At 39.5% G+C, this 20835-nt stretch overlaps 1 protein-coding gene across 1 annotated transcript in view; it reads right to left on the bottom strand.

The window, feature by feature from the left end:
* Nucleotides 1–944: 944 nt before the first annotated feature.
* The window catches only part of LOC112585203 (solute carrier family 22 member 9-like), a 38791-nt gene continuing 18900 nt past the window's right edge, over nucleotides 945–20835 (bottom strand). Inside the window, 6 exon segments of the mRNA XM_044943635.2 lie at nucleotides 945–1755; nucleotides 2663–2866; nucleotides 3329–3437; nucleotides 6644–6858; nucleotides 7524–7639; nucleotides 20231–20354. Of these exon segments, the coding sequence (XP_044799570.2) occupies nucleotides 1695–1755; nucleotides 2663–2866; nucleotides 3329–3437; nucleotides 6644–6858; nucleotides 7524–7639; nucleotides 20231–20354 (829 nt within the window). The 3' untranslated portion in view covers nucleotides 945–1694.

Genomic DNA, 20835 nt, shown 5'->3' with positions numbered 1-20835 from the left:
ATCTCCTGTATTGACAGGCAAGTTCCTTATCAGCTGAACCACCCAAGCCTCGGTGCCAGACTTCTCGGATGGCTCAGTGGTAAAGAATCCACTTGTCAACGTGGAAGACTCAGGAGACACGGGTCAGATCCCTGGGTCAGGAAGATCCCTTGGAGGAGATCCCGCTCCAGCATTCTTGCCTGAAAAATCCCATGGACAGAGGAGCCTGGAGGGCTAGAGGCCAAAGGGTTGCAAAGAGTTGGACATGACTGAGCACATACGCACTTTGTTATAACAAAGAAAAGCTCAGGACTAGATGGTTTCACAGATGCATTCTACCAGACACTTAAAGAATTAACACAAGTTCTCAAAACTCTATCAGAAACTGAAGAAGAGGGAACACTCCCAAATTAATATTTTGAGGCTAGCATTATCCTGATACCAAAGTTAAAGATACTATTAATACAAGAAAAGAATGTTATAGGCCAGTATTCCTGATGAATGTAGACACAAAAATTCCCAACAAAATGTTAGAAAATAATTTGACAGCTTGTTAAAAGGGTTATACATCATGACCATGTGGGATTTACCCCTGATATGTAAGGATGGTTCAACACATCAGGTCAATAATGTGACATGCCACATTAACAGAATGAGGGATAAAAATCAAATGATCATCTCAATGAATGCAGAAAAGAATTTCACAAAAATGACACCCTTTTGTGATAAAACACTAATAAACAGGAATAGAAGGAAATTGCCTGAACATACTAAAGGCTATCTGTGAGAAGCCTACAGCTAGCATTGTACTTAAAAGGGGAAACTGAAAGTGTTTCCTTTAATACGAGGAATAGGGCAAGAATGTCCACTCTTGACACTTCTATTCAACATAGCACTGGAAGTCCCAGCTGGAGTAATTAGGTAAGAAAATGAGATAAAAGTCATTCAAAACAGAAAGAAAGCAGTATAATCATCTCTCTTGTTTATTTGTTCCATTTAACTTTATTCAGGTAGATTTTTCTGCTTTACTATGTGATCAAATTATTAGCAACTTCTAACCACATGGTTAATGTTATTTTTTTTTTTTTTTTTTGCACAACAGTCTATTTCCTCTAGTGACTTATGCCCAAATTATGATATATTAAATGTTAAAATACTATGGTCTGTTTCTGGATTTCTTTTTATTTGAAAATGCATCTGCTATTACTATTTTTTTGGTTTACTATTATAGTTTACAAAATTAAAGACTTGCACATGCTTCTCCACTTAACAAGCAGCTCAATCCACTCTATAATCCTCTTTTTCTGAATCATCTTGTCTACTATTAATTTCTAAATATATTTGGAACAAGTTTTAATATATCAAAAAATATAGGTTTTTTAAAAATTGTAATTCTTCTACCAGTTATTCTACCAAGTAACTGCAAAATACACTAGTGCTTTTAAGACTAATAATTTTACTATCTAGAAGCATACTAGGTTTCTACCATTGCATAAACATTTTAATATAAATATTTTTATAGTTCTATTTTCTTTCATACCTCTTACAATGATTGGTTGTAGGTATTGAATATTTAGCAATTAGTACAACAATAGTAAATGGATCTATGTTTTTATCATACAGTTTGTTTTATTTATTCTTCACATTTTGTTAATATTTAGGAAAGACACCAATTTTTTCTTCCTCTTTGATTAACAGTTCATTCCTGGAATCCCTTAACACTGTGTCACTTTCATGAAAGTATCTTCCTGCTTTGTTTTTCTTGAGCTTTTTTCCCTAGGACAAATACAAATAAATCAGTAAGCAAACACAAAAAATAAAAAGACATGGAAGAAGCCTATATGCCCTACATGTTTATTTTTTTAGAATAAGCTAATCTTTTGTCCACCAGCTTGGCTGAAAACTGTGACCTCAGCCCTGAGAGTTGGAATGAATCTTGTGAAGAAAAAGACCAAACTCCCAGAGCAAACTTTGGGAAGGCAGCCTCAATAGTTTCTACTTTTACTTTTGGACACCATTGCATTGGTCAAAAGTTTTTGGAAAAGGCAAATGGAACACAGAAAGTCATAGAATCCTTTCCCAGTCATCACTTTAAAATCCCAATATTTACTACTCTTCTTCTCTCTTTTTGTAACATTTCATTTCCAGGGAAAGTCAGATGGTCCAAATCTCACAGGCAACACAGTAGGACTCTTTCCCCCGAGATACATTGCCATCTGTGGGAGGGGAGGGGCTCTGGTCTTCTTGGTCTCCCTCAGGTCTTCAGTGACCTGGGCAGGTCACAGACCTACAGACACCAACAATCTCAGAGAGCTTACTGCCCTCTCTGGGCTGAGGTCTGCCAGGGTCTGAGGGATGAGAATCCGGTGTTTGGATCAGTGCATGTTTGTGAAACACCTTCAGGGGTGTGTATGTCACACCAGGGCATCTAATTTTGGCTTCTTCACCACTAAACCTACTGGTGCATACTGATGTTGGTCTGGGTGATCCAGGGAAGCTTGGGGGAGTCTGAGGTCACTGTGGGGAGGGATGAGACTCTAGCTAAACCAAAGGCATGGATCACCTGGAAATAGCTTAGATCTTAGTTTGTTTGGGGGACAGTGTCTCAACTCATGTTTTGCCCTTCTCATCACAGACCCTGAGTGCACAGCTCCCCCAAGGGACACTTAGAGGGTGTACTCACTCATTTTCCACATCCTGGATGGAATCAGGCAGAGGCTTATTCCTGGTTTCAGGAAGGAGTGGGACAACAAGACCAGCGAGGATGGGTAAGACTCCGTAGATGATCCAGGGCAGGTGAGGGGAATACACCGTTAGAATCATCAAGAGGGGAGCCAAGGCTGCCCCAGTATTAGCAGCAATTCCCATGATTCCCACAGATGTTACCCTTGGGGTATAAACAATAATACAAGAAAGTCAAGTACAAGTCTACAATATAATTTGTGATTTATTATTTTGCTTTGATTATGGGAGATAGCATAGCAGTAGAACATATGCTGACGACATATGCTTGCTTTTGAAATTTTCTGTTAGTCATAAGCGATTTTTTCAAATTCAAGTACATTAAGTGCATTAAAAAACAGTTTGATCATTAAAAAGATACCATTACTCATGCCATCTATCCTTTGTGTGGTTCAGAAGACTCTATAAGATGATGCATTTAAGGGCATCACCCAGTGCCCAACAAAGTCTGCTTTAAATAAATTTGCTTATAAATTGCTGGTGTTTTGTAATTATAATTGATTGCTTTGATAACTAACCAATCTTCTTTTCTTCCTTCAATAAATGTCAGTTAACTCAGAAAGGTCTGTTTTGATCCTGAAAGAGTATCCACGAGATTTCAGTATACCTGAGCACAGTAGGGATCAATTCACTTCCATGGCAAAAATTACTGGCAAATGTGGCAAAAGAAACTCCTGTTGCTAATGCTGCCAAAGCCATACGCACGGCCTGCATTTCTGGAGAGAGAAAGACCAGTGAGGCTCATGAAATCTGAGCTGAAGCAATTGCATTCCTGTAATTACAAATGGAGAAGATCTGAATGGAGGTGTTTGCAAGTATACATTGCAGAGAAGCTGCACAGGGGTTGAAAATGTGCAGTGTCTAATAGGCTGAGAAATGTGACTTATCTACTTTTTAGGACTCATGATGAATAAAAGGGTCTGGGTTATTTCATCAATTCTCCTTGAATGTCTGAGATTTGCAGAAGAGGAAAAAGAAGGTGAGACCAGCAGGTGTTCTCTGGCACTAATTCTGTTCTGTGTCTGCTCTGGCCTTGAGGTAGAATGTAGAACTCTTGTTGGCAGTTTCTGAGGGGCATGATCATCACTTAAATCCTCATGAGTTTGAAACATTAGTGCATATGCAATATTTACAAGGGACTTATATTGCAGAAGAATATAATAAAAGGGCAGGGCTGCTATGTTAATGAACAATTTGAAGAGCAACTAGATTTAGAATAATGTTAGAAAATCAGGAGTAAGGACCTTCACAAAGGAAAGAATGCTAGCCCTCGGGAAACACTGAAGGCAAGGTTCAGTCAGTTTCCACCCAGTTACAGAAAATCTCACAAGAATATTGCAACATTGGAGTGATGTTGATTGTAAGGCAACAAACTTGCTCTGCTGATGCTGTTCAAGATGAAGAGAGGAGCAAGACTAAAAACAGAGCTACCATATGACCCAGAAATCCCACTACTGGGCATATATCCTGAGAAAACCACGTGTATAACCATGGCGGATGCATGTTGATGTATGGCAAAACCAATATAATATTGTAAAGTTAAAAAAAAAATAATAAAAAAAAATAAAAGCACATCTACTCCAATTTGATTGCAGCACTGTTAACAATAGCTAGAACGTAAAAGCAACCTAAATGTCCATCAGCAGACAAATGAATTGATAAAGAAGAGGTGGTACATATATACAAGGGAATATTATTCAGCCATAAAAAGGAATGAAGTTGGACCCTTTGTAGTGATGTAGCTGATCCTGGAGTCTGTCATACAGAGTGAAGTTAGTCAGAAAGAGAAAAACAAGTACTGTATATTAATGCATATGTATGGAATCTAGGAGAAGACTCTTGAGAGTCCCTTGGACGGCAAGGAGATCCAACCAGTCCATTCTAAAGGAGATCAGCCCTGGGTGTTCTTTGGAAGGAATGATGCTAAAGCTGAAACTCCAGTACTTTGGCCACCTCATGCGAAGAGTTGACACATTGGAAAAGACTCTGATGCTGGGAGGAATTGGGGGCAGGAGGAAAAGGGGACAACAGAGGATGAGATGGCTGGATGCATCACTGACTCGATGGACGTGAGTCTGAGTGAACTCCGGGAGTTGGTGATGGACAGGAATGCCTGGTGTGCTGCAATTCATGGGGTCGCAAAGAGTCAGACACGACTGAGTGACTAAACTGAACTGATGGAATCTAGGATTAACATATATATACACTACCACGTGTAAAATAGCTAGCTAGTCAGAAGTTGCTGTATAGCACAGGAAACTCAGCTCAGTGCCCTGTGATGAGGTAGATGGGTGGGATGGGGGTGGGTAGGAGGGAGCTCCAAAAAGGAGGGGATCTCTGTATACACATAGCTGATTCACTTTTTTCGTACAGCAGAAACTAACACAATATTGTAAAACAGTTATGTTCCAATAATAATAATAATAAAAAGATGAGGAGTGGAACCTGCTAGTCAAGTATCATGTAAAATATATAACTGCACACTGGGAGTCACGTGAAGCATGGTGACCATCTGGGTTCCCCTATTTATTACACATGATTGCTTAATTCAGTGAAATTGAATCTAAGAGAGGCACTTAACTACAGTGACTTGTTCCTAATGGATATTTCTTCTCTGCCTGAAGATAAGAAATTTTTGTTTTCTTGAGGTCAAGACCACACCCCTAAACCAGAGTTGGAGAATATATATACATTCTGGAGACAGAATCATGGAATAAAATGTCATGCTTCACTGCATGAAGCAGGGCACTCAAAGCCGGTGCTCTGGGACAACCCAGAGGGATGGGGTAGAGAAGGAGGTGGGAGGGGGGTTCAGGAAGAGGGACACATGTATACCTGAGGCTGATTCATATTGATGTATGGCAAAAACCATCAAAATATTGTAAAGTAATTATCCTCCAATTAAGAAAAATAAGTTAATTTAAAAAAGAGAGAGAGAGCCTGAAGAGAGAAAGTGACAGTTTCGTGTCCTTGCACGAGATGCAGTCACAAGGTCTAGACCCTCCAGGTTGTTGTTGTTTAGTCGTTAAGTCGTGTCCAACTCTTTGAGATCTCATGGACAGTAGCTCACCAGGCTCCATGGGGGTCTCCAGGCAAGAATACTGGAGTAGGTTGCCATTTCCTTCTCCTGGAGATCTTCCCAACCTAGGGATTGAACCCACGTCTCCTGCATTGCAAGCAGATTCTTTACTGCTGAGCCACCAGGGAAGCTCCTAGACCCTTCATACTTACTATAAAAAGGCAGGGCTTCCCTAGCCATCCAGGGGTTAAGATTCCGCACTTCCACTGCAGGGGGCCTGGGTTCGTTCCCTGGTCAGGGAGCTAAGACCCCTGCATGCTGCACCAAATGGCCAAAAACAAGCAAGCAAGCAAACGCCCAAATGAAGCATGACTGGGCAAAGCCAAGTGATCAAATGCTATCTTAGAGAAACTGCCAGTAATACATGGTATCAGTTTCCAGATACTTCTTGGACATGATATCAGAGCCAACCTTGACGGGTCTTTGGCCCTTTTCCCAGCAACTTAATAGTAGAATATGTACTAAAAACACCTGGGGCTTCCTAGGTGGCGCTAGTGGTAAAGAACCCGCCTGTCAATGCAGGAGAGGCAAGAAACGCAGGTTCAAACCCTGAATCAGAAAGATCCCCTAGAGGAGGGCATTGCAATCCACTCCAGTATTCTTGCCTAGAGAATCCCATGGACAGAGGATCCTGCTGGGGTACAGTCCATAGGGTCACAAAGAGTCAGACAAGACTGAAGTGACTTAGCATGCACATGTACTAAAACTCCAGATTGGTTTCGGGGAATCGTTAGAACCCAATCTCCATTTTCTTCTTGCTTGAAATAGGTGTGACCAGTACAATTCATGAGAAATGAGGGCGGGGAAGACATTTTCTTTCTTGAATATTTGGCCTTTTCTTACCTTCAGACACACATGTGATGGTTAGAGTGGAGACTGCCAGCAGAAATATGAAAAGCATCTGGGTTATTCGACGGCCCAGGTGATTCAGTGCCAAAAGAGCGGCGTAATTAGCTGGGATGGTGACTATCCCAAAGAGAATCTGGAACATGAAAATATTACTCCCCAAGTGCTGGAGGTGGAGAGTCAGGCCAAAATGGGTCAGCACGTTTGCAAATCTGTGGTGAACAAAGGTGAAAGACACATAAGTTTAGACTATAGGCCCTACAAATCACAATAATATTGGCCCAGACAGGCAGTGTTGGCGATAAACTATTAAGGAATGGTCTATTTTGTGAAATATTTCCTTGAAAGATTATCACTTTAAAATTATCTAAAATGATTGTATGATGATGGAGGTCACAATTATTATTACACTTTCGGGGAGAGAGTTTTGCTGTAGAGGAGATATGATGGAGCCTTCTAGAATTTTAGCTTTTTTTCTATACCTTGATCTGGGTGATGGCTATCTATATATGGAATTGTTCATTGAATAGCATATATTTGTTCATTTTACTATTTGTAGTTTTACTTTAATTAAAATTAGAACAAGTGAAGAAACTTATAGCCAAGATACTCATAGCCAATCATGTGCCATGATGGACATTCTCAGCATCTGCAGTGATGAGCCTGGTAGGGTGGTGTGACAAACAGAACTCCTCATTGTATAATTACTTCTGTGCTTGCCTTTTCATAACTTTTCACTTTTAGCCAAACATAGCACCATATTCTTTCTCATACTTTGTCTCAAATCTGTCCCTCTAGCGTGTTATAGATGTTGAAATAACAAATACAATCACATCTCCACTATTTTAACATCCCTCATGTACTGTGTGAAGCCCACCTCACAAAGGACAGGAGACAGATCCTTTTACGCAGGTTGGGTGTGCGGAACAAGTCAAGCACAGAAGGTTTGGTCTCTGCTGCCTCCAGCTCCTCCTGCATGGCGGATCTCAGGACCTTCAACAAAACAAACTGTTCAGTGGTCACACAATTGTAGGCTTTGTGGGGTTCCCAACAGAGGACCAGGTAGATGACTTCCCTTTGTTTCTACTGGAAAATACAGACACTGAATATGTAATGACAGGTGTACAGTGTTATGAATGGAGAATCATGGAGTTAAAGGGAAATTGTGTAGTAACAATGGCATTTTGGCATGACACTCAATTTGCCTGCTGGGAATCAAAAGGGGTGTCAAGATTGTAGATTTAGGTCAGGAAGGCACTAATTGAAGAAAAGTTACTTGAATTTAGGTCCAAAGCTTCATTTTTATGAGAGGATCCTGAAAGTCTGGCAACCTGAGCTTGGTTCTCAGTTGGCTGCTCTTGGTAGAAAAAACATTTTTTTCAGGAAGGAGACTAATTCTCCTGACAGCCTTAACTTTGGTCCATGAGTCAGCCTCTTTAAGGGAAATCCTAGCATGTTGCGTCTTCATGAATGAAATGCCTGGCATTAAATCTAAGGACAGAATCAGAGGAGATCTTGGAGTAGTAGATTTTACGCCCAGACTTTATTACCTGGTGTTATACAATGGCTCTGCCATTTGCCAGGTATGTACCTTGAGAAGTTAATTGAATATCTTTTAGCCTCAGTGTCCTTGTCATTTAAAAGAAGAATAAGCAGATGAATAAATCAGAGAATCAGGATTAGGATATTAGGAGAATAAAAAATAATGCCTTTATCACAAAGATTTGTAGTCACAAATGTGCGTATCAGCTTACATCTTGTACAGCTGTGACCTTTATTAACTTATTAAGTAAACTTTTTATTTATTAATTTTTAATTGAAATACAGTTGATTTATAATATCATGTTAGTTTTGGGCTTACAGCAAAGTGATCCATATATATATTATGCATATAATCATATGTATAAAAATTTTGAGGTTATTTTTATAGTGGGTGTTATAAAATACTTAATATTATTCCCTGTGTTATAAAGTATACAGTAAACCCTTGCTGATTACCTATTTCATATATATTAGTGTTAGTGTTAGTTGCTCAGTTTGTGTCTGACTCTTTGAAACCCCATGGACTGTAGTCCACCAGGCTCCTCTGCTCATGGGATTCTCTAGGCAAGAATACTGGAGTGGGTTGCCATTCCCTTCTCCAGGAGATCTTCCCAACCCAGAGATCTAACCCAGCTCTCCTGCATTGCAGGCAGATTTTTCACTGCCTGAGTCATCAGGGGAGCCCATATATAATAGTGTGTATTTATTAATTCTATGCTCATAATTTACACCCCCCCACCTCACCTTTCCCCTTTGGTAACCATAAGTTTGTTTTCTATGTCTGTGAATCTGTTTTCTAAATAGATTCATTTGTATTATATATACAATATTGTAAAGTAATTAGCCTCTAATTAAAATAAATAAATTTAAATTAAAAAATGTTTAAAAAAACAGAATTTATGTATAAGTGATAAGTAGTTTGTCTTTCTCTCAGTTACTTCATTTAGTATGCTATTTTCAGGGTCCATACATGTTGCTACAAATGGCAATATTTCATTACTTATGCCAATATTCCATTGTGTATATCCCACATCTTTATTCATTCATAGGATGTAAGTGTATTAGTCACTAGTTGTGTCTGACTCTTTGCAATCCCATGGGCTGTACTCCTCTGTCTATGGCATTCTCCAGCCAAGAATACTGGAGTGGGTAGCCATTCCTTTCTCCTGGGGATCTTCCCAACCCAGGGATCAAACCCAGGTCTCCTGCATTGCAGGTAGATTTTTTACCATCTGAGCCACCAGGGAAGCATTCATTGGATACCATTATCATTAGGTGTAGTCACCATGCTGTACATTAGAGCCCCAGACTTATATCTGAAGGTTTTTACATTTTGACCTATGTCTCCCCATTTCTCCTTTTCTCCAGCCCCTTGCAGCCACTATTCTGTTCTGTGTTTCTAAGAAACTGATTTTTTCTTTTTTTAAGATTGCACATGTAAGTAATATCATAAAATATTTGTCTTGCTTATTTCCCTTAGCATCATGCCCTCCAGGTTAATTCATGTTGCTGCAAATGGAAAGATTTCCTTATATTTTTAAAAGTCAGAATAATATTCCATTGCATATGTCTGTGTATCTCACACTTTCTTTACTCATTTAACTTTTGAAGGACATCTAGACTATTTCTAAATTTTGTCTATTGTGAAAACTGCTAAATTAATATGGATGTGAAGATTTCCCTTCAAGATACTGATTTCATTTCCTTTGGATATACACCCAGAAGTAGAATTGCTGGGTCATATGGTAGTTCAATTTTTTAATTTTTTGAGAAATTACCATAGCATTTTCCACAATGGCTGTACCAATTTACATTCCCATCAACAAGTGTGTAAGGATCTCCTTTTTCAACATCCTTGTGAACATTTATTATCTCTTATCTTTTTGACAATAGGTGTGAGATAATACTTCATTGTGGTTTTAGTTTGCATATCCCTAAATTATGCTGAGCACCTTTTTACATACCTATTGGCCATTTGTTTCTTCTTTAGAAAAATGTCTATTCAGATCCTTTGCTCATTTAAAATTGAATTATTTGCTTTTTTGATACAAGTTAATAGTTTCTTTATATTTTTTGAATATTAACCCCTAATCAGATATATGGTTTGACACTTATTTTTTAATATAAATTTATTTATTGTAATTGGAGGCTAATTACTTTACAATATTGTAGTGGTTTTGCCATACATTAGTTTCTCCCAAGTTGTACATTGCCTTTTCAAACCATTGTTTTCTCAGTTGTGCAGAGGCTCTTTAGTTGATGCCGTCTTACCTTTTTATTTTTGCTTTTGTTGCTTATGCTTTTGGTGTCTTATTCAGTAAACATTGCCAAGACTCATGTCAAGAAGCTTTTTTCCTGTTTCTACCCACCCCCGCACCTCCCCACCTCAGGAGTTTTATGCTTTTCAGTTCAGCTCAGTTCAGTCGCTCAGTTATGTCTGACTCCTCATGACCCCATAAACCGCAGCACGCCAGGCCTCCCTGTCCATCACCAACTCTCATGGTCCACCCAAACCCATGTCCATCGAGTCGGTGATGTCATCCAGCCATCTCATCCTCTGTCGTCCCCTTCTCCTCCTGCCCTCAATCTTTCCCAGCATCAGGGTCTTTTCAAATGAGTCAGCTCTTTACATCAGGTGGCCAAAGTATTGGAGTTTCAGCTTCAACATCAGTCCTTCCATTGAACACCCAGGACTGATCTCCTTTAGGATGGACTGGTTGGATCTCCTTGCAGTTCAAGGGACTCTCAAGACACTTCTCCAACACCACAGTTCAAAAGCATCAATTCCTCAGCATTCAGCTTTCTTTATTGTCCAACTCTCACATCCATACATGACCACTGGAAAAACCATAGCCTTGACTAGATGGACCTTTGTTGGCAAAGTAATCTCTCTGCTTTTTAATATGCTGTCTAGGTTGGTCGTAACTTTCCTTCTAAGGAGTAAGTTTCTTTTAATTTCATGGCTGCAATCACCATCTGCAGTGATTTTGGAGCCCAGAAAAAGAAAGGCAGCCACTGTTTCCACTGTTTCCTCATCTATTTGCCATGAAGTGATGGGACCAGATGCCATGATCTTAGTTTTCTGAATGTTGAACTTTAAGCCCACTTTTTTTTTTTTTTCACTCTCCTCTTTCACTTTCACCAAGAGACCCTTTAGTTCTTCTTCATTTTCTGCCATAAAGGTGGTGTCATCTGCATATCTGAGGTTATTGATATTTCTCTCGGCAATCTTGATGCCAGCTTGTGCTTCTTCCAGCCCAGCATTTCTCATGATGTACTCTGCATATAAGTTAAAAAAGCAGGGTGACAATATACAGCCTTGACATACTCCTTTTCCTATTTGGAACCGGTCTGTTGTTCCATGTCCAGTTCTAACTGTTGCTTCCTGACCTGCATACAGGTTTCTCAAGAGGTAGGTCAGGTGGTCTGGTATTCCCATCTCTTTCATAATTTTCCACAGTTTATTGTGATCTACACAGTCAAAGGCTTTGGCATAGTCAATAAAGCAGAAATAAATGTTCTTCTGGAACTCTCTTGCTTTTTCCATAATCCAGTGGATGCTGGCAATTTGATCTCTGGTTCCTCTGCCTTTTCTAAATCGAACTTGAACATCTGGAAGTTCATGGTTCACATATTGCTGAAGCCTGACTTGGAGAATTTTGAGCATTACTTTACTAGCATGTGAGATGAGTACAATTGTGTGGTAGTTTGAGCATTCTTTGGCATTGCCGTTCTTTGGATTGGAATGAAAACTGACCTTTTCCAGTTCTGTGGCCACTGATGAGTTTTCCAATTTGCTGGTATATTGAGTGCAACACTTTCACAGCATCATCTTTCAGGATTTGAAATTGCTCAACTGGAATTCCATCACCTCCCTAGCTTTGTTCGTAGTGATGCTTTCTAAGGCCCACTTGACTTCACATTCCAGGATGTCTGGCTCTAGGTGAGTGATCACACCATCATGATTATCTGGGTCGTGAAAATCTTTTTTTGTATAGTTCTTCTGTGTATTCTTGCCATCTCTTCTTAATATCTTCTGCTTCTGTTAGGTCCCTCCCATTTCTGTCCTTTATTGAGCCTATCTTTGCATAAAATGTTCCCTTGGTATCTCTAATATGCTTTTAGGATTTACCTTTAAGTCTTTAATGTATTTGAAGTTAATTTTTCTGAGTTGTGTGAGACTGGGACTCAGTTTCATCCTTTTGCATATGAATATCCAATTGCCCCAATGCTATTTATTGGAGAGATTATTCTTTCCTCATTGTGTGTTCCTTATTAAAATCTTGTTGAACATTTATGTATGGGTTTGTATCTGGGCTTTCTATCTGATCCACCATTCTTTGTGCCTGTTTTTATGCCAGCACCATACTGTTTTGATTATTATAATTTTGTGATATAGTTTGAAATCAGGATGTGTGATACCTCCAGCTTTGTTCTTCTTTTTCAGGATTGCTTTGGCTATTCAGGGTCTTTTGTGGTACCGTACAAGTTTTAGGATAGTTTTTTTCTACTTCAAAGAAAAATGCATTTGAATTTTGATAGAGATTGCTTGGGGAGAGATTGTATATTACTTGGGGGTAGTATGGATCTTTCACAATGTTAATTACTCCAGGCCAATACATGGAATATCTTTCCATTTATTTGTGTCTTCAGTTTCTTTCATTAATATTTATAGTTTTCTGTATACAGAAAAATTGAACCTCCTTGCTTAAATTATTCCAAAATATTTTATTGTTTTTTTTTACTATTGTAAATGGGGTTGCTTTCCTAATTTCTGTTTCATATAGTTGGTTATTAGTGCATAGAAATATAATTAATTTTTAACATTGATTTTTTAATCCTTCAACTTTACTGAATTTGCTTATCAGTTCTAACAGGCTTTTTATATGGAGTCATTAGGATTTTCTATAGTATAAACTTAATAGACAGAAACTTCAATTAAATAGAATCAAGAGATTAGAAGGGGGAGCTTCCATGTCTTGTGATAGTAGTAGAGCCCAATAGGAAGAAGAAAGACTCCTTTTCTTTCCTGGCAAGGATAAACCAATGAAGCCATGGACTCTCTGTTAACTATAAAAGATCTCCTAACTGCTTTTTACTCCCTATAAAGGTGTTTTCTTTCCCTTGCCATGCAGGAACTTGCACATGGCTCACCATAGTTGCAAGCCCTGAAATGCAATTCTCTATTGATCCTGAATAAACCCATCTTTACTGGAGAGATACCTAGCAGTCTGTTTGTTTCATATCAACAATGTGCATAATCTGCAAGCAGAATTGATTTTACTTCTTCCTTTCTGACCTGGATGGCTTTATTTATTTATTTTTTGCCTAATTGTTATGGTGAGGATTTCAAACTATGTTGAATAGAAATGATGAGTGTGGGCATCTTGTTCTTGATCTTAAAGAAAGGCTTTTAACTTTTCACCATTGAGTATGATGTTAGCTATGGGCTTGTCATATATGGCCTTTATTATATTTAGGTACATTGCCTCTGTACCTGATTTTTTGAGAATTTTTGTCATGAAAGGATATTTAATTCTGTGGAATTTTGATCACAACAGTGACTGGGGTTCCTGGGGAAAGTTCTCACCACAGTGACAGTGTCAGCCTTGGAGAAGAAGCACAGTATCTAGGACTCAAGGTATCTCTGACATCTGATCAGCATAGGTGAAGCTTATCTGAGTCCTCAGAAGCAAAGTCTGTAAAAGTCCATGAGGGTTGAGGGTTGCAGAAGTATTCTGCTCTCCATTTCCTCATAGGGTAAGATCCCTGCATGGGGACTCCTCCTGTCACCAAGCTACTCTGGATTGGAGCACAGGGTGATGCAGGTAAAATGTTTCCTGCACTTCTTCTATGCAGATATCCTTTTGACTTTTGTGTTTCTGCTCTTTTGTCCTTGTAGTCCAGCCTTTTTCCAGAGCTGTTATTGTCAGTTGGTAGTTGTTTATTTTGGGCTTCCCTGGTGTCTCAGTGTAAAGAATCTGCCTGTCAGTGCAGGGGATGTGGATCAGGAAGATCCCCTGGAGAAGGAAATGGCAACCCACTCCAGTGTTCTTGCCTGGGAAATCCTACAGACAGACAGAGAGGCCTGGTGGGTTATAGCCCATGGGGTTGCAAAAGAGTTGTACACAACTTAGTGGCTAAACAACAACAACAAGCTGCTAATTATTGTTTTTAAGGGAGAGACAAGTGTTGGCCCATCCTAGCCCTTCATCCTGCTGATGATACTCTGCTGCTAGATATTTAAAGTCATGTCTATTATTCCAATTGGTGAGGAGATACACCTCATCCAAGGTAAGGAGCAATGGCTGTGCTTTGCTGGAACAGCCGTGAAGAGATGCCCCACGCCCAAGGTAAGAGAAACCCAAGTAAGATGGTAGGTGTTGCAAGAGGGCATCAGAGGGCAGACACACTGAAACCATACTCACAGAAAACTAGTCATTCTAATCACACTAGGACCACAGCCTTGTCTAACTCAATGAAACTAAGCCATGCCCGTGGGGCAACCCAAGACGGGCGGGTCATGGTGGAGAAATTTGACAGAATGTGGTCCACTGGAGAAGGGAATGGCAAACCACTTCAGTATTCTTGCCTTGAGAACCCCATGAACAGTATGAAAAGGCAAAATGATAGGATACTGAAAGAGAAACTCCCCAGGTCAGTAGTTGCCCAATATGCTACTGGAGATCAGTGGAGAAATAACTCCAGAAAGAATGAAGGGATGGAGCCAAAGCAAAAAGAATACCCAGCTGTGGATGTGACTGGTGATAGAAGCAAGGTCCGATGCTGTAAAGAGCAATATTGCATAGGAACCTGGAATGTCAGGTCCATGAATCAAGGCAAATTGGAAGTGGTCAAACAAGAGATGGCAAGAGTGAATGTCGACAGTCTAGGAATCAGCAAACTGAAATGGACTGGAATGGGTGAATTTAACTCAGATGACCATTATATCTACTACTGTGGGCAGGAATCCCTCAGAAGAAATGGAGTGGCCATCATGGTCAACAAAAGAGTCCAAAATGCAGTACTTGGATGCAATCTCAAAAACGACAGAATGATCTCTGTTCGTTTCCAAGGCAAACCATTCAACATCACAGTAATCCAAGTCTGTGCCCCAACCAGTAATGCTGAAGAAGCAGAAGTTGAACGGTTCTATGAAGACCTACAAGACCTTTTAGAACTAACACCCAAAAAAGATGTCCTTTTCATTATAGGGGACTGGAATGCAAAAGTAGGAAGTCAAGAAACACCTGGAGTAACAGGCAAATTTGGCCTTGGAATACGGAATGAAGCAGGGCAAAGACTAATAGAGTTTTGCCAAGAAAATGCACTGGTAATAACAAACAACCTCTTCCAACAACACAAGAGAAGACTCTGCATAGACATCACCAGATGGTCAACACCGAAATCAGATTGATTATATTCTTTGCAGCCAAAGATGGAGAAGCTCTATACAGTCAGCAAAAACAAGACCAGGAGCTGACTGTGGCTCAGACCATGAACTCCTTATTGCCAAATTCAGACTTAAATTGAAGAAAGTAGGGAAAACCACTAGACCATTCAGGTATGACCTACATCAAATCCCTTATGATTATACAGTGGAAGTGAGAAATAGATGTAAGGGCCTAGATCTGATAGATAGAGTGCCTGATGAACTGTGGAATGAGGTTCATGACATTGTACAGGAGACAGGGATCAAGACCATTCCCATAGAAAAGAAATGCAAAAAAGCAAAATGTCTGTCTGGAGAGGCCTTACAAATAGCTGTGAAAAGAAGAGAAGCGAAAAGCAAAGGAGAAAAGGAAAGATATAAATATCTGAATGCAGAGTTCCAAAGAATAGCAAGAAGAGATAAGAAAGCCTTCTTCAGCAATCACTGCAAAGAAATAGAGGAAAACAACAGAATGGGAAAGACTAGGGATCTCTTCAAGAAAATCAGAGATACCAAAGGAACATTTCATGCAAAGATGAGCTCGATAAAGGACAGAAATGGTATGGACCTAACAGAAGCAGAAGATATTAAGAAGAGATGGCAAGAATACACAGAACTGTACAAAAAAGATCTTCACGACCCATATAATCACAATGGTGTGATCACTGACCTAGAGCCAGACATCCTGGAATGTGAAGTCAAGTGGGCCTTAGAAAGCATCACTACAAACAAAGCTAGTGGAGGTGATGGAATTCCAGTTGAGCTCTTTCAAATCCTGAAAGATAATGCTGTGAAAGTGCTGCACTCAATATGCCAGCAAATTTGGAAAACTCAGCAGTGGCCACAGGACTGGAAAAGGTCAGTTTTCATTCCAATCCCAAAGAAAGGCAATGCCAAAGAATGCTCAAACTACCGCACAATTGCACTCATCTCACATGCTAGTAAAGTAATGCTCAAAATTCTCCAAGCCAGGCTTCAGCAATATGTGAACCGTGAACTTCCTGATGTTCAAGCTGGTTTTAGAAAAGGTAGAGGAACCAGAGATCAAATTGCCAACATCCACTGGATCATGGAAAAAGCAAAAGAGCTCCAGAAAAGCATCTATTTCTGCTTTATTGACTATGCCAAAGCCGTTGACTGTGTGGATCACAATAAACTGTGGAAAATTCTTTAAGAGATGGAAATACCAGACCACCTGATCTGCCTCTTGAGAAATTTGTATGCAGGTCAGGAAGCAACAGTTAGAACTGGACATGGAACAACAGACTGGTTCCAAATAGGAAAAAGAGTTCATCTAGGCTGTATATTTGTCACCCTGTTTATTTAACTTATATGCAGAGTACATCATGAGAAACGCTGGACTGGAAGAAACATAAGCTGGAATCAAGATTGCTGGGAGAAATATCAATAACCTCAGATATGCAGATGACACCACCTTTATGGCAGAAAGTGAAGAGAAACTAAAAAGCCTCTTGATGATAGTGAAAGTGGAGAGTGAAAAAGTTGCCTTAAAGCTCAACATTCAGAAAACGAAGATCATGGCATCCGGTCCCATCACTTCATGGGAAATAGATGGGGAAACAGTGGAAACAGTGTCAGACTTCATTTTTCTGGGCTCCAAAATCACTACAGATGGTGACTGCAGCCATGAAATTAAAAGACGCTTACTCCTTGGAAGGAAAGTTATAACCAACCTAGATAGCATATTCAAAAGCAGAGACATTACTTTGCCAACAAAGGTTCGTCTAGTCAAGGCTATGGTTTTTCCTGTGGTCATGTATGGATGTGAGAGTTGGACTGTGAAGAAGGCTGAGCACCGAAGAATTGATGCTTTTGAACTGTGGTGTTGGAGAAGACTCTTGAGAGTCCCTTGGACTGCAAGGACATCCAACCAGTCCATTCTGAAGGAGATCAGCCCTGGGATTTCTTTGGAAGGAATGATGCTAAAGCTGAAGCTCCAGTGTTTTGGCCACCTCATGCGAAGAGTTGATTCATTGGAAAAGACTCTGATGCTGGGAGGGATTGGGGGCAGGAGGAGAAGGGGACGACAGAGGATGAGATGGCTGGATGGCATCACTGACTCGATGGATGTGAGTCTGGGTGAATTCCGGGAGTTGGTGATGGACAGGGAGGCCTGGCGTGCTGCGATTCATGGGGTCGCAAAGAGTCGGACACGACTGAGCGACTGATCTGATCTGATTATTCCAATTTTCACTGGAGTGAAAAACAAAGATTTTGCTTTCTGTCTTTTTGCGAACTTAAAATTGTATCTAAGTTGTATGTGTTTTGGGGAAAAGAAATTTATTATATACTGGGCTCTCAGACATTCAAGACTGGAATAATCAATAATGCATATATGTGAAATATAGAAAAATGGTACAGGTAAACTTATTTGCAGGGCAGGAATATAGACGCAGATGTAGAAGACAGACACATGTACTCAGTAGAGGAAGGGGAGGATGGATGAATTGGGAGATTAGGATTGACATATATACACTACCATGTATAAAATAGATAGCTGCATGGCACAGGGTGCCTGTGATGATCTGGATGGGTGGGAAGGATGGAAGGTGGGAGAGAGGTCCAAGAGGGAGGGTATATATGTATACATATAGCTGGTTCACTTCATTGTACAGCAGAAACTAACACAACATTGTAAAACAATTATGCTTCTTTTAAAAGATAAAATGATATTTGAGTGGATATAAGTGGAACAAATTTAAGTTATGATTGAAATGGGTGTGTCAGGCAATTCATCAGATGAAGTTAAAACAAGATTAAGATCACAAATTTCTAAATTATTTTTACAAAATAAAAAAAATCAAATTAAACAATACTGAGCAGTCATTCATGCAGTGAATCCATTTTGTAAACCAAGTTTCAGTTGTTCCTCTTGTGCAAAACTCCCTTTCTTCCCCTGGCACTGAGGTGATTGTCAGCTGCCTTTCACTTTAATAATACTTTATTCTTGTCTTACTTCCTGCTTGTATCACTTGTTTATGTTATGTGCCTGGCCCTTGTAAGATCAAATCTTTCATTCTCTGTACTGGGCCAAACTGGTAGGCAAAATGTTAGATTTGGGCTTGACTATAAAGATAGTTCCTCAGAAATAAGTTAGTACAATTTAATTTTGTATGAGATAGGGTTATATCAATGCCGTTTTAAAAGAACCATAGGTCAATACCAATTTAGAGGTTTTCTTTTTTATTTCAGAAGCATGTACCAACATATTCTCCATCATGTCAAGGACCCTCAGGGGTATTATCCCCGTGTAATGGCTTCATAATGGGAGAAACTTTGATTTCTTCCCAGGTGGCTCAGTGGTAAAGAACCCAGCTGCTAATGCAGGAGATGTAAGAGACACACCTTCAATCCCTGGGTCAGGAAGATCTCCTGGAGAAGGAAATGGCAACCCACTCTGGTATTCTTGCCAGGAATATCTCATGGACAGAGGAACGTGACAGGCTACAGTCCATGGAGTTGCAAAAAGTCAGACACAACTGAGCATGCTTTGATTCCTTTCCCCCATCTTCAGTCAAATCTTAACTCTCAGAAGCATTTTGCTTCTCCTTATTCAAATCTCTTTTAAAAAGAGCCTCTGCTTTCTTTTGGGAGTATAAAACTTTTCATTAGATATGTCATTGAATATGCTTCCAAAAATATTGCATTTCTCTTCCTGAACCAGCTAATTATTATTTTTTTTCCAATAAAATAAAGGTAGACTCTTTTTCAGGGTCTTCAGTAGAAATCTTTCTATCCCCTATCATTGCAAACATTAGACTTAAAAATATCTGTTACTTTCCCCCCCATATCTATATGAAAGATTCTGGAAGGCTGGAATCCTGGCTTATTCTGTTATTCATGACCAAGTAACATGTCTCACACACTGTAATCTTTTTATAAGTATTTTATGTATGTGCATGATATGATGAATGAGTCACTTAATTGTCCACAATGTTTTACCTACCTAGGAAGAAAAATAAAAAAGAAAATCACTTCTTTGAGGCAAACCTATTCAGTTTTACTCTTGGGTCTTGAGGTAAGCCGACTGTCACTTTCACAAAACAGAGATTTGTATTGTTGTGTTCACTGTTATATTTCCAGGGATAGAACCAAACTTGCCATAGGTAAGCATTCAGTAGATTGCCTGGATCAAAGTGTTTGTGAGTGAATGAACAGAAATATGAAGTTCCGTGTGCTCTATTCTGCACAGTCATGGAACATTCCTTCTAGTCTTGTTGCCCTGAAAAAAGGCTATCAGAACATTGAACTGGAAAGAAAAAATTAGTTTTGGTTACTTTCTCTTACCAAGTTAATGTGTGACCAATGCTCAGTCTTTCCAGTTGTTAATAATTAGTGATCTTTTCCTCTGTTAAGTAAAATATCTGTGTCTACTTTTAGCAGCAACGTGTTCTCTGCCAATGCTAACACAAACAATGTTGATACTTGTTGAGAAACAGGACAGTGAGGTAAGAAGCCTCATAACCACCACTGTGATCTTGCTTTCCCTTCCTCTTATGGATACGAATGATATATATGACATATAAATAATATAAAGAATAACATATATGTTTTTCTTGCATTTTGTAACTAACTCCCAGCCTCCTCACCTCCATGGTTAGGGTATCTCCAGCAATCTTCCTTCCATTTCTGTGGGCTGCTTTTTGAAGTTCTTTTAAGCCCTTTTTGGGTTTGTCTATAGTAATCAACCACCGAGCAGATTCTATCAGCCACCTAAAAAAGAAGAGTAGGACAAAAGTGTAGTCAACTCTCATTTGTCCTTTTTGCACATAGCCTTTTTCCAGAGATGCCTTTCCCCTCCAGTCTGATGTCTACCACTTGTTGGATTATACCCAAATTTATAAACTTACATTCTCTTGTGCCATAACTAGGGAAAAATGAGATGACCTCTCTGTGTGGTTTACCTTCACTATTGAGATTGCAGGCTGGAGTCATATTGACTCCCTTCTCAACCAGAGGCAAATTTACCAGGGAGCTCATGAAGCTGAAACATGAGGGATCCTTACTTGTACAGGCCTTTGCCAAGGTTCTTGTAAGGGCATAAGAAATGTCTCTTCATAATGTGTCATTTTTCTAAAATAAGGGCCCTTAAGTGATTTATGTATGCCAAAGGCTCACACAGATTGGAATCACTCCTGCTCCTACCAGTTATGATGGAATCTGGCTACATAAGCGAGTTACTTATAGCTGCCTT

Source organism: Bubalus bubalis, chromosome 5 (genome assembly GCF_019923935.1).
Source record: "Bubalus bubalis isolate 160015118507 breed Murrah chromosome 5, NDDB_SH_1, whole genome shotgun sequence".
NCBI lineage: Eukaryota > Metazoa > Chordata > Mammalia > Artiodactyla > Bovidae > Bubalus > Bubalus bubalis.
Note: the sequence above shows the minus strand (reverse complement) of the source record. Positions and strands in the feature narration are given on the sequence as shown.